Source organism: Barbus barbus, assembly GCF_936440315.1.
Source record: "Barbus barbus genome assembly, chromosome: 25".
NCBI lineage: Eukaryota > Metazoa > Chordata > Actinopteri > Cypriniformes > Cyprinidae > Barbus > Barbus barbus.
The window spans coordinates 19787199-19801449 of NC_136753.1; the positions used below are offsets into that span (position 1 = coordinate 19787199).

The 14251-nt window shown below is 34.7% G+C and overlaps 1 protein-coding gene across 1 annotated transcript; it reads left to right on the plus strand.

The window, feature by feature from the left end:
- Nucleotides 1-5128: 5128 nt before the first annotated feature.
- On the plus strand, nt 5129-13129 carry LOC306844550 (uncharacterized protein). Its single transcript, XM_079376772.1, has 4 exons — nt 5129-5638; nt 9365-9607; nt 12072-12170; nt 12405-13129. Exons 1-4 carry the CDS (start codon nt 5483-5485, stop codon nt 12546-12548), a joined length of 642 nt encoding a protein of 213 aa, XP_079232898.1. The 5' UTR covers nt 5129-5482; the 3' UTR covers nt 12549-13129.
- The last annotated feature ends 1122 nt before the right edge of the window (nt 13130-14251 follow it).

Sequence of the window (14251 nt, forward strand, 5' to 3'; positions counted from 1 at the left end):
CCTTTTTGTTTTATGATGCAATTCACTGCAGTGTAGTTTATTTACAATTGAAAAGTGAAAGAGAAACTAAAAAAAATTTAGGCTTAGTTTACTTTCATGTTCTCAGTTTACAGAATTTTAACACTTTATTTATTATTTATTTATTTGACTTATTTTTATTTATAAATGCAATATAATTAATATATATATATATATGCTACAGTGAGCTCGGAAAAGGTAGAACACCACCAAAACGCAATGATTTATAAATTACATTATATTGTCACAAATAAAGTAGCTTTGAGTAGCAGTCAGATATTTGACTATAATATGATTTCATCACAGTAAATAGACATGACATTTCCTAAATGTCTGCTCCTTAGTTTTAAATTAAACATTCTTTATTTAAAAAAATCTTTGCCTATTAAGAGGGTAATGAAACCTACAATGGTCAAAAATAAAGTAGGATATTACGAGACTCAATCAAGTCCAATTAGTAGGCAGAAGAAGATATAAAGATATGGTTATATTTATGATTGCAGTACAAATATATTCCACTAAAGGGACGAATGTGACAGTGTACAGCATAGATAGATGCTATTGACCACCTGGCTTTAACCTTTATATCTGTAACTTAAGATTTACTCAAATTAATTTAGAATTAAAACTTTAGTCATTCTCACTAGTGAAGGTAAGCTGTAAAAGTAATATATAATTTTCTGTGAATGAATGAATGTCCCCTGTCAGGTGAACAAAGACTGTACTGAGTGTGTTATCTTCCTCTTTTGAGTGTCTTCAGTTGGCAAGGTCAAATTCTATTGAACTGGTGGTGCTCTTTGTCTTGGTTCTGGACTATGAATAGTGTATAGACAAGTTTTTCAGGCCCACTGCAAGTGCTTATCATGTAACCTCTTTGGATGATGCCACAGTATTCTAGACTGCCTATTGGGTATGAAAGTGGAAAAAAAAGTATAGAAACAAGTTTTCACTCAGAAATTGCTGGTATATGAAGTACACGCATACATAGATTTTAGTTTATATATTATAGGCTTCTCATAGAGATGTTGATTAAAATACAAGTTTGATTTTAAATTTCCAAAAATTATATTTCAAAACAGTGTGCATGTTCAGTAGTCAAAAAAGTCTGCTGCACTGTATCTAGGCGCTCTGGTCGACACATGATGTAAAATGTCAATTGAATGCACACTGCCATAGCAAGTTTAGATCAATCATAGCTCTTAGCTAGAACACGAGACATGATCAATTTGTGTTTGCGCTAGTAATGCAGTTATGAAACAGGACCAAGGCTGCTGTCTCCCTGTATATGTTCAGCCTAGAAAAACGCCAGGGTCTCTTCACTCATCTTTCAGCGAAACTAGGTTAAGGCCCTTGAAACACACTGAAAATATATTCAAATTACATACTCCATTGCTCCTATGTTAGACGCCTTGAGGACAGTAGTTATCCTCATAAGACACTCTCATTTTCTCCTCAGTGTGGTAAACTGCGTCACAAAGTCTTCTAAGGCCTAATAAACACTCTCAGGCCATGCACACACAACAGCTAGCCTAAATCTAGTTCTGTACAGACAGAGTATAAACTACTAGTGTAAACTAGTATTGTTACTTCAAATTTCAGGATTGACTTGTATTCCATACAAAGAAAGGAGTTCATTCCCACATATAAATGCTGTTGTCATCAAAACCTCAGAGTGTATATGTGACCTCCTCTAGAGACAATTACTTATACTGCACATATGATTGAACACAACCAGGATTGGCTCCAATTTTAGAAGCATGTCCTTTTCGAACCTTAAGTTCATTATGCAGAGCTCTGTTTAGAAACCAAGAACAAATATTGTCCTCTCTGCTTTTTTTTAGATGGGTGAATATGGGACTAAGTGTATTTTAGTGTAAGAAAACACCTGAAATAGAACCACAAACAGAGGGGCCTTTATATGGTCAAATAAATCAGTTGCTTCATGCAAGTTTGCGCTAAAACTGGGAACAAGACTGGTTTAATAATATACATTATTCATCCATGTTTAATTGCTCTTTTTGACAAGTAGTAATTGTATTCGGTCACACTCAACTCAACCCTGAAAGGCCTCTTTTACTCATAAGACATGAATCAGCAGCTTTAAACCCTTGAGAGTGTTATAATCTAAATTATGTGAATACCTGCATAGGATAGCAGGATAATAAGATTAAGATCCTTGAATAGCTAAAAATGATGGTAAATAGATGGTAAATGGTAAAGACCATCAACTCTACCGTGCAACTCCACCGGGCAGGGACACTGGCAAGGGATAGAAGTATCGCTTTTTATTTTAGTTTATTCATTTCTATATTTATTATTGAAATGTTGTTATATGCATGTGTCAATTTTATGTAATTTCTTTATTTTCTTAAATATGTGAGTATATAGTATTTATAGAGCTGTAACTTTTAGTTTTAGTTACTTTTTCTTATTTGTAAGTCGCTTTGGACAAAAGCGTCTGCTAAATGACAAAAGTAAAGTAAGTAAGTAAGTAAAGTAATAGCTAAAGAGATGGTCATTTAGATTTCTTTGATTAGAAGCCGCTTGTGTTGGTGCATGTTAAGAACACAGTCCTCAAGAGTTGGAATAGTCTAACACTATTTACCCGAAGGTGAGAACAGGTCTTTCTGACACAATAACAATATTTGGAACACCTGAGAGAACACATATAGTATATTTTTAATTACCTTTATTGGATAAGGAGCTACAATGTTATTTTTTTTTCACATTCTAGTACTTTTGTTAGAAACAGTCTATCGAAGAAAATAATATTTACAGTAATTTCTTAGTTTTGGGCTGATGTTAAATTATGAAATTAGCTTCAGTTCTTTTTTATACTGTACTTTTGTATTCGTATTATTCACACACACACATAAGTGTAAACACTTAAATATGCATTTCTGTTCAAAGATTCTATCACTTCTATTATTTTTCTTTCGTTCTTTCGTTCTTTCTTTCTTTTTAGGAAATTAATATTTTTATTTAGCAATAATGCACTAAATTGTTACAATAAAGACGTTTACATTGTTACAAAAAAATATAGATTAAGCAGCATAACTGTTTTCAACATTGATAATAATTGAAAATGTTGCCTTAAGCACCAAATCAGCATAATATGATTTCTGAAGGATCATGTGACACTGAAGACTGGAGTAATGGCTGCTGAAAATTCAGCTTTTTAATAAAATGAATAAATGCAATTTAAATGCAATTTAAAATATATTTAAATTGTAAAAATATTTCACAAAATTACTCTATGTGTGTGTGTGGGTGCGTGCATGTGTGTGTGTGTGTGCGCTGGTATTCCCCACTTTATGGGGACCAAATATCCCCACAAGGAAAGTAATACCAGTAAATTTGGAAAATTTTGACCTTGTGGGGACATGTTTTTGGTCCCCATGAGGAAAAAACGCCTAATGTCCCCATAATTATAGGAATAACTGTGTGTGTGTGTGTGTGTGTGTGCGTGCGTGTGTGTTTGTGCTCTTTCACTCTATTTTTCCTCAAATTAATCATTTTTTACCTTGTCCCAGAATTTTCAATCATATCATCATAAAAATATTAAACACTTTTGAATTTGTGTATTTGTACATAAAATGCTAGCTATGAAAATTGCCTTTGCCTTAGACAAAGAAATTTCCACAACAGAAAAAAAACAAAACATTATTTGACATGGTAGAAAATACACTGTAGTGGGAATTTTCTGTTTTTTTTTTTTGTTTTGTTTTTTTCTTTTTTTTAATTCACATAGTTCACATAGTAACATCACCCTTCTGATTAAGGGCAAGGATCAAACAGACATGGCCACAGGTGTTGTGTATCATCAGTGTCTCTGGCCTCTCATACTGTACGCTCTGCTGCCCCAGAGTCCAGCGGTGGGAACAACTGGAGCAGGACAGTAGACGAGGCTTGAGGGCGGTTGCTGTGTGTCCCAGATTGCTTCTTCCTGAAGGGGAGGGGGTTTATCATATTCTCAAATGGGGTCAGCTGAAAATACACGGGCTACTGAACGTGCAGCTGCAACATTTAGAATGTGAGGCTAATTTGTGAATGGCTAAATGTTTTGTATTTTGCAAATATATGGTGGAGCACACATAATCGGTTATGATTAATCCATACTTAGGAATCATTATGTATTAAAAGGATAGTTCACCCAAAAATAATATGTTGTTGTTTACTCACCCTTGTTCTAAACCTCTATGCATTTCTTCTGTGCAACACAAAAGATATAAAAAAAAAAATAAAAAAAATGAAAGTCAATGGGATCCAAAAATATATTTTGGGATTCAAAATATCAAAATATCTTCAGTAACACTTTGGTTAAAGCCTTTATATATAATGCCTTATAAAGTGTTTAATGCACCTTATAATGCATTGTATGATATTACAAATCATTGTAATTGCAGTTCTAATAATAATAATACTTACAGTACCTATTAGCTTTAGAAATGATAATGCATTAAAAACATGACATATAATGCATTAAAAACATAACAAACAAACAATTTCAGATATAACAAGGAATCTGCAAATATTACAATGCATTTCAACTTTGGTTACAATTATTTATGAAAAGATATAATACTTTACAAACATACATTATATATACCTATATAATGATTTGCTTCAACTGTTACCCAACTGATATTGCTGCTCCAGTGGTTATACTACAAAGCATTTGTCATGATTAGAACAAAGTCTAGCCATTGCATTCGATAGATGTCATAAGCATTGATTAACAGTCTTACTTCACTCATTGTCAGACAGTACTGAAGCATAAATACATAATCACACCGACTCTCTAACACATACTGGTTCTCGCCTGCAGCAGTCCATAATTATTGACAGGTTTGATGTGCTCAGTGAGTGGAAAGTATGGGAGAATTGGAGTTGAACAGAGTGTGTGACTAACTCCCACCATCCCTTCCACCCCCAGGCCCATTGCTCTGTAATGGAAAGATTAAAAGCAGAGCACCAACCCAAAAACACCATCCTCTCCCTCTCTCACTCTTATTGTCTATCTAGCTCGCCCTCTCCCTCCTATACCTCTCCAAGCCCCCCCCCCCCCCCCCCCCCGTACTATATTCTCCTCCCTCTCTCATGTTAAATAGATTACAGGGGATTCACTTATTTAAAGACTTCGACAAAAGCTGTGTGTGCATACTTTTAGGTCGGCTTAGAGCAATTAAACCCACTCATTGTGAGCACCTAACTGGAGGAATCTAATTATAATCTACCGCCAAGCCAAGCCCATCCTACACTGTCTGGAGTCTGTACCTCACATTGCCTTCCACGAAAGAGTTCCTCAGAAGCTCCAGGACAACTTCAGCAGCAACAGCAGCCTCGTCTGACCCAGCTGGATCATTGTACTCCTGGTGCGTTTTTTCTTTGCAGGAGACAGGAGCCTCACCGAGAGCTCCACACATCGGTTCCCAAGCTGTCTCTTCGGCTGCTTCCCGCGTTTATGGACAATGATGAGGACGATGATGGGAACTTCACCAAGTGGATGAGCAGTTACTGGGGGCACGGGGTAGGGGAGGAGCACGCCAAAGATAGGAAGAGGAGTTTTAGGAGGCCCTCGCGCAACAAAGCTGACCGCCGTGCCTCTTTGCCCTGCATGGTAAGGTAGTGATCGCACATATGGAGTAAGAGAATGGGAATGATCAGAAATGCAATATGTAACTGTACAATACTAAACAAAACCCAGATTTGATTATACAGCAAGAGTTTCCTGTTATAAAATTGATAGTTTCTACTGATTAGACAAGCTATATTTAAAGTCATTGTAAAATGAGCCAACAGTTCAGTTAATAGGCTATAATATAATAAAGGATTACTATTCAGAAATGATCATAAGCTATAAACATATTATAATTATAAATGTAAATATGATATAAAAATAACAAAATTATATATGTAATTTAATTTTTTTAATTTTTTCAATATTTTTTACATTTATAATAATTAAATATTATTTTGTAATGTTTAAAATTATTCAACTTAAAATTATGATTTGACAATCCATGTTCAAAGTCATTATGAAACGAGCCAACAACTACATCAATTGGCAGAAATATTGCTTAATATATAATTATATATTAATATATTATTAATATACATAATAATAACATAACATATGTAATTACATAACAATATAATGATTTCAGTTATTTCAAAGGTCCTTACAGCCTACAACAGCAAAACAACCAAAACTCACAACAACACTGACCAAGCAAATAAATACAGTAAACTATAGGATAAAAATGACCGCTTCGAGTCATGGCTGCATCATCACCTCAGATGTGCATTATTGTCTAATAATTCGGCCTGCCATCAATTATTCATTAATATTAAGCAATGATAATAATGTATAAATATATGATAATTGTAAATGTATAATATAAAATAATTCATTTATAACTATTTATAATAATTAAATATAATCTTTGTATTGTTTAAAATTATTCAACTTAAAATCTTTAAAGAACATGGATCATCAAATCAGTTTCATAAATCATATATTATGAAACTATATTGTTTTATAATATAATATAATATAATAAACTATAAATATATTTAAATTATAAATGTATAATATATAACTATATACAAACATCTCATTATTAAACTTAAAATTCTGATATGATGAATAAATAAATAACTGTACAAAGAGCCAATGAGCTATATCATTTGGTAGAAATGTCATTTTATTTAATTTTATTAATTAAATATATAATAATTAAGCTGTAAAATATATAATAAATGTAATATAATATTAATAAATGATCATAATCATAGTAGATTGACTATATAATCAAATTTATAAAATTATAAATTAGAATGAACTTGTAAATTATAAATAATTGTCTTAATTATTAACAATAGATTCAACTGTTTATTAAACATTGATGCCTTTTATTATAGTACTGTTGCTGCCATTTTATAAAAGGAATAAAATATTTTTCCATGAGAAAGAGGAATTTATCAATATGAGCATACTTTGTAAACGTAAATGCACAGCCTTACACCTTATTGCATCTGGGAGCCAGCTAATCCATCGACAATGTCCAGCAGGGGTCTATTACTGTGTGTTTATGGCTTAAGTCATTATTTTTGCTGTGTTTGATATGCAGCCTGAGCTGATTTTGCAAAGCTGGGTAATGCATTTCATAATGGGTTTTGGAAGAGAACCTCTATAAAAACAGGAAAGTGTGCTCTGATTAGCGATAGTGACCCAGCAGCAATTTGTTCTCTTCCTCCACACATCAGTGCTTCACATGCTCTTTCTCACGCCTCACAAACCCCTTATGCGTACACACTGTACCCATGCTGCACATAAACAGGACTGTTTATAGCAATAAGACAAGAGAGAAGAATGTCCAAACAATTGTGATGGATGCCTGATTACTGCTAATTTTAAATTTAAAAAAATAATCTGTAATGTAGTATATACAAACAACAATACAATAATGTAGTATATACAAAACAATACACATTTGCAGGTGAGCCTGTAGATTTAAATCAGAGCTGATTATTTAAGTGGAATATTCTTCATGCATTCCATTTACAAGCAGTCAGCTTTAGATAATCCCAATTGACATAAAAAGTCAAATAAACATTTTATAAAATTTCAGTAGCTTTAGTTACAAAAGAAATTTGAGGCTGACTGTTATTTTCCTGCACTTTGTGCAAAGCATAATTTGTCATGTCATACTTTTTACTGATTCTAGCTTAAGTTATCAATTATGTGTGTGTGTGTGTGTGTGTGTGTGTGTGTGTGTGTGTGTGTGTGTGTGTGTGTGTGTGTGTGTGTGTGTGTGTGCGTGTGTGTGTTTGTGTGTGCGCGCCTGACAATATTGTCTATGTGGAGACCAAATGTCCCCACAAAGATAGTAATACCAGTACATTTTGACCCTATGGGGACAACAAACAAGATTATTAGTAATATAAAATAGCAGAAAGTTTTGTAGGAGAGGTTTAGGGGTAGGGTAACGGCCGGATAGAAAATACAGTTTGTACAGTATAAAAACCATTATATATGGAATATCTCCGACATATGTGTGTGTGTGTGTGTGTGTGTGTGTGTGTGCGTGCGTGTGTGTGTGTGTTTGTGTGTAAACTGGGATTATTTAAAGCTAACTGCGTGTGTTAAAAAACACTATTAAGTCAAATTAATTAATATGCTATGTATACATATATCTACAGTTGGTATGCAAAGTAGATTAAATTAATTACAGTAATAATAGAAAGCAGCTGTTTCTTGAAAACAAAATTAAAATTAAAATCATCAAAATGCTTATACATATTTACCACTTGCTTTATATGTCACAGTATCTATTTGTTTTATGCTCAGATCTGATTGTAATGTGATTAATGTAAAGAGTGCTATTCAAAAAGTCTAAGCTAAGGTGGCTTTGCATAATTTTACATGCACAGAATCTGACTAAAGTGGAGCATAAAACGGGCATTTCTGTGAGAATTTATTCATTCATTCAAGTACTTACTTGCATACCTATTTATATGGATAATTGATTTTCTGCATTCCATAGTAGCATGGAGGCATGTTATACTTTTTCTCAGGTTGTTTTTCTCTAGCAGTTCTCTGCTCATTTTTTTCAAATGTGTATTTTCTGCAAGCAGCAGATAAATGCATATTTGAACTATATTGCATTAGGTCAGGAAACTAGTTTTGGCAATGCATGCATGCTCAGTATGTCTTGGGGAAAGTAATGTAGCTATTTGTAAACAGTGTAATCCAGCCCAAGAGGCAATGCGTCAAGGTTAATAGGTGAAGCTCCGATGATTAGCTTGACTTCAAGTAATACACAAGTCATTATGGGGTGCTCAAGAATTATTAACCTATTTTTGACCCTTGCCATGGCAGAGCTAACAGAATATTCTGTCTATTTAATGCAATTACGTGCAAAATGATTATACACATTTCTAATACGGGTGTTTAAGCCTAACAATATTAACTTGATCATTACTGCTAACCCATTTATGCCATTCAGCTCAATATAAAATATGTACAACACTTCAAAATGTACAAACAATCAATAATAATTAATGAAATTAATTCATTTATAGCATTTAATGTTTCTGATTATTTAAATATGATTAACAGTATTATGAATATATCTTGTATGTAGCTTAACACTTCTTTCTATGTCATGGTCTTTCTCCCTCTCTTTCCAAGTGGATGCTGCACACTGGTGGTGGTTGAGGAGAGACCCCCACATGATTGTAAAGCGCTTTGGGTGTACGGCGATACACAATAAAAGCGCTATATAAATGCATCATTCATTCATTCTCCCTCTCTTTCTGTCTTGGTTTCTGTATTGAAAAGTCTCAGCTGGAAGCCATGCAGGCGAATCATCTCTATGCTAACAGCATGGTCCCTGTCCCTGTCAACCTAAAGGGCCGTGAGGAGAAGGAAGTGCACTCTCATCCTCGTGCCCGCCGTGTGTCTTCAGACGAAAACAGCCGAACCAAAGTGGGGGGACCTGAATGTCACATCAGCACCATTCCAGAGCTCACTGAGTGCTTAGAGAAAAGGCTGCGTTTCAATAAAAAGAATGCGATATCAGTGGTGGGTGAAGGACCAGATGATGTCAAGTCACATACAGTAGGCCAAAAAAAGTCATACTTAAAAATGGTCCAATGCAATCCCATAGTTGCATTCATTTCAAATATCAAACCAACAGGTCTGATGCAAGAGTTAATCAACTAAATTAACCTTTGGGTTTAGGGTACATGACAACAGTTTTTCCTTTTAGTTTTGGAAAAGTTTTGTGTGTTTGTGGTTTGCATGGAGATGATAGCAGTATTGTTTTCAAAATATGCATGTTCAGGCCCCCAAAACACCACTGTCATGCAAATGAATGGAAATGCATAATTTTTTTTCCACTTTTACTTGAAAAAGGTGTTGTGTAAATACTCCCTTAGTTCATCTCATTAATATCCTCTTAAATGGAATTGAATTATTAAATAAAATACTCAATGCACTGCTTTATGCATACAACATTTTCAATTTCAATAATTATGAGCTGTCGGGTCAGATTTCGCGGGCATGCATCATGCATTGCTTTAGTGTTTATTTCATGTCCAGAAAAGGTCTGGCTACTGCAGTATAGGCTATTTAACACACTGAAAAAAACAAGAAGTTAAATTTAGTTAATTTTTATTTTACAAGTTTTTGCACGCATATTTTTTAAGTAAAATTTAAATATGGAATTAAGTCAAATCTACTTAACTAAGTTATGTAAAATTAGCAAAGGAAATAAGTACATTTAATGTGGCCAGGCAGAGTTTGATGAGTAATTTCTACTTAATAATTTTAAGTTTACCCTGCAATACTCAAGTACATTTCACTCAGTCACTCAAACAACATACCACTGAAAAAAATGCCTATAAAGCATGTGGTTAAGTGACAACCACGTATGTAAGCAAGTAGACAACTCGTTATTCTTTTAAAGGCAATATGTTGACTCAATATATTTATTAAAGTCGGCATGAAACGGAAGTAGCGATTGTCTATTTTTCTCTACTGTGACGTCTATCCGAGTGAAACGGCATCTGAAATGAGAGGGCAGGACTTGATTTCGTCCTTTGCAGAGCCCAGCCATCACTACCTGAAAGTAGTCCCCAGCTAGGTAACTAGTTGTGATATAGCTGGGGACTACTTTCAGGCGCTGCGTAATATCACTGCGCCTGCTGCACCCATGGTACGGCAGCAAAGGCTTAGTTCACACTGCAGGCTAAAGTGGCCCAAATCTGACTTTTTGACAAAATGTGACCCATATCTGATTTTCTTATGGCAGTCTGAACAGCACAAATCCCATTTTTTCAAATCAGGCCCAGGCCACTTTCATATGTGGTCCTAAATCAGATACATATCCGATGTTTTGCAATGCGACTTCAGTCTGAACGGCCATGTCGCATGTCATGCGATTTTTACGTCATTGAAATGCGACAGACGTCACAATTCTGCGCTGGAGGAGGCGGGAAGATTAAAATCACAATGGCAGACAATATATAAACAATAAAATCACTTCGTTATTTAGGCTCCGATTGCACATTAACTTCAGAATTGCTAAACACACGCTAACACGAGCAGCATCCGTTTTTATTTCCGCAAACACAGTGCACTGCACGTCTTCTTCTGTGCATGCGGGTCACTTCAGGGCTGTATACGGTTCACACATGAGACTGATGGCAGTCGCATTTAAATGACAATGTGAACAACAGCGCAAAAAAAAAAAAACGGATTTCACCAAAAAAATCCGATCTGAGCATTAAGACCTGTGAACTAAGTCAAAGTTCCTTGATTATTACGCCGGAATGAGAGTATAGTTCCTAGCCATATCGGCCTAGAAAATCGCAGCTTTTCATTTTCCGTCAGTCTTAGTACACGATGTAACTACAGAAGTGTCAAATTTTTAATAGGAAAAATATCGAAACTCTTTGGTCATTTTTGAGCGAGATGCTAATGGTCTAATCAGATTCAATGATCTATGCTACGCTACGCTACGCTAAAAGTGCTACCGCCAGACCCAGAGATCGGCTGAATGGATTCAAAAACGGTAAAACTCAACTGTTTAACTCTTTGGGAGTTGAAAATGAGCTTATTTTCAAAAAAGTGGAGTGTTCCTTTAAATAACTCTTTCGCAAGTGACATGCAATTGTAGGCCTATGTTTTAACTACAGGTGGCGATATAGAGGCCAAAGTGAAGAATATCCTAATACCCAGAATTAAATGAATTCTGAAGCATCATGTGACACTGAAGTCTGGAGTATGGCTGCTTACAATTCACCTTTGCCATCACAGGAATAAATTTAATTGTAAAATGTTAAAATAGAAAACAGTTTTAAAATTGTATTATTAATTAATTTTTTGAGTTTTTGTAGCCTTGGTGAGCAAAAGGAACTTCTTTTAAAAACATGAAAAATAAAAACTTGTAAACTTTATACTTTAATATACTGTTTTAGACACACTGCATCAATGCCATAATATTAACACTTTTGGATGATTTTTTTTCCTGGTTTATTTATAGGGTGATGCAGATAGCATATGTCTTATTTGCCATGAAGAACTACGGAAAGGAAGGGGTGGCATCCAAGAACTTCACTGTGGCCATCATTTTCATAAAGAGGTAAACACTTCCTGCATAATTTTTCCTCTGTTGCCTTCTAACAGTGTCAAATTGTTAATTGAAGCAGTGTGTTAATGGACATAGCAGTTTACGAATGACGCTAAGTGAACAACAATGTTTTCAAAATCTGTGCTTTTCCCCGCCTGGCATGCATGAAGTTTATCTTGTTACTTGCTGCTTTTGTGCCAACTGTGACACTGAATCTGCTGTCGTCTCTAATTATGGATTGGGAAGGCAAAATGGCCAGAGCACGGCACACGTCCACGTAGTGGGAGCTCTGCACCTGCTTGTGAGCGAGGAAAAGAGATACCGTTCTGCCCTGGACAGGAGGAATATCGCTTACCCCGTCGCAAACTATCTTTACGTAGACAACGTTGATTGTTTTCAGTTTAACGTACACTCTAAAAAATAAAGGTTCTTTATTGGCATCGATGGTTCCATGCAGAACTTGTACCATCTGTGGAAACTTTCCATTGCACAAAAGGTTCTTTATAGTGGAAAAAGGTTCTTTAAATTGTTAAAATATTATGTTAAAAAAGTAACCTTTTTTTTTTAAGTGTACTGTATGTATGAATAGTAGTTAAAGTACACAGTAATCACTCAGTATATTATCAAAATAATTGTCAGTTTTACTTTGTGTTTAGCTACACACACAAAATGAACCTGCTGATCTCTTGTTTGCAGGCAAGTTTTGTCTTTTTCCCCCTTTTGAAATCAGAAAAGCAAAGAACAACAGTAGATACCAGCATTTTTATTTATCTTCCCATTCCAAGTCATTTACATTTTATAAATACTGCTGTTTCAAATGCAATGTTTTAGGACTTGTTGTGTTTTTCCTATGGTAAGAATTATAGGAACCATAATGTGGTTATTATAGTAAATGTGTATTAGTAAACTGTTAATCATATTTTGTTTAATGAGTTAATGTGCATTGATCTGATAAAATGTTGTTATTATTTATGATCCTGTTAATCATTTTATACAGCTATTTTGGATTAGAAAACCAAACTGTGAATATAAGATGTTTTGGCTTATGGATGCTGAAACTGTAAATATAGTAAAATCCTGAATTTGCAGGTCATATGTCAGGAGTTGCAGTTATGAAGCTACAGATGTTAAATGCACATGCTGGAAATTAGCTGGTGGCTAATCACGCCACTGTAATGGAAATCAATGATGGGTCACAGTTCTTCCCCTCAAAGGTCAACAGATCTGTTTTTCATGCATGCAGTTGTCATGCAAGTGCCATCATGCCTCTGCTAAAGATTTTCGCGATATATATATATATATATATATATATATATATATATATATACCATTCATTTATTTTTAAATATATTCATAGATATGTTGACAAATTACATTTAAGCATAAATGTGCAAATCAAAAGGTTTGTTACATCATATAAACTTAAATTCAAACTGATGTGTTTTGCTAAGCTTGCAGTTCTTTAAAAGCAAAATATGCAATATGTTTAGCATGTGCAGTTGTACGTTTCAATAGTTATCAGTGTTTTATAAACAGCCGCATTCTGGCTTTGAATGACCCTCCGTAATTTGGCTTTTCTTTCTTTCAGTGCATTGAGAAATGGCTTTGGCAGAAACAGTCAATGTCCCACCTGTCGTGTTTATGTGACCATGCCTGAACCCCTCTGCTGGTCCTCTGCTCCTGTCCAGTTTCCCTGACAATGTCCATTTTCTATCACTGCATGATCATTTCCATGTCTGCTTTTAGCCTGTGCTTTTAACACTGATTTAATGTGTTTATATGTAAATAAAAACAATAACAACAACAAAACATCATCTCTGGGTGGAGGCGAGTGTGTGTAGCAGTCCAGCATGATTATATGGTCTTTTGCTTGAACACACGTCCTAGGATAAGACCGTTATGGATGTGCATCTTTATATGAATCTGAAGAGCTTCAGCTTTATTTGTTCCTGATCCTCCTTTTCCATCTTTCTTGCTTATTTTCCTCTGTGGAGTGATGAGGAAAGGATGTTTGGCTATAGCCTGAAAACCGTGCATGCTAAGTGTCTGACTACAGAGCCTCCATCTCTCTGCTCTTATTGTACAATGCGCAT

Bases quoted from the DNA above. Each gene is read 5' to 3' on its own strand.
- LOC306844550 (XM_079376772.1), top strand. From the start codon at position 5,483: ATGGACAATGATGAGGACGATGATGGGAACTTCACCAAGTGGATGAGC. The intron at 5,639-9,364 runs GTAAGGTAGTGA...TGTATTGAAAAG, and splicing joins GTGCCTCTTTGCCCTGCATG to TCTCAGCTGGAAGCCATGCA. The intron at 12,171-12,404 runs GTAAACACTTCC...TGGATTGGGAAG, and splicing joins GCCATCATTTTCATAAAGAG to GCAAAATGGCCAGAGCACGG.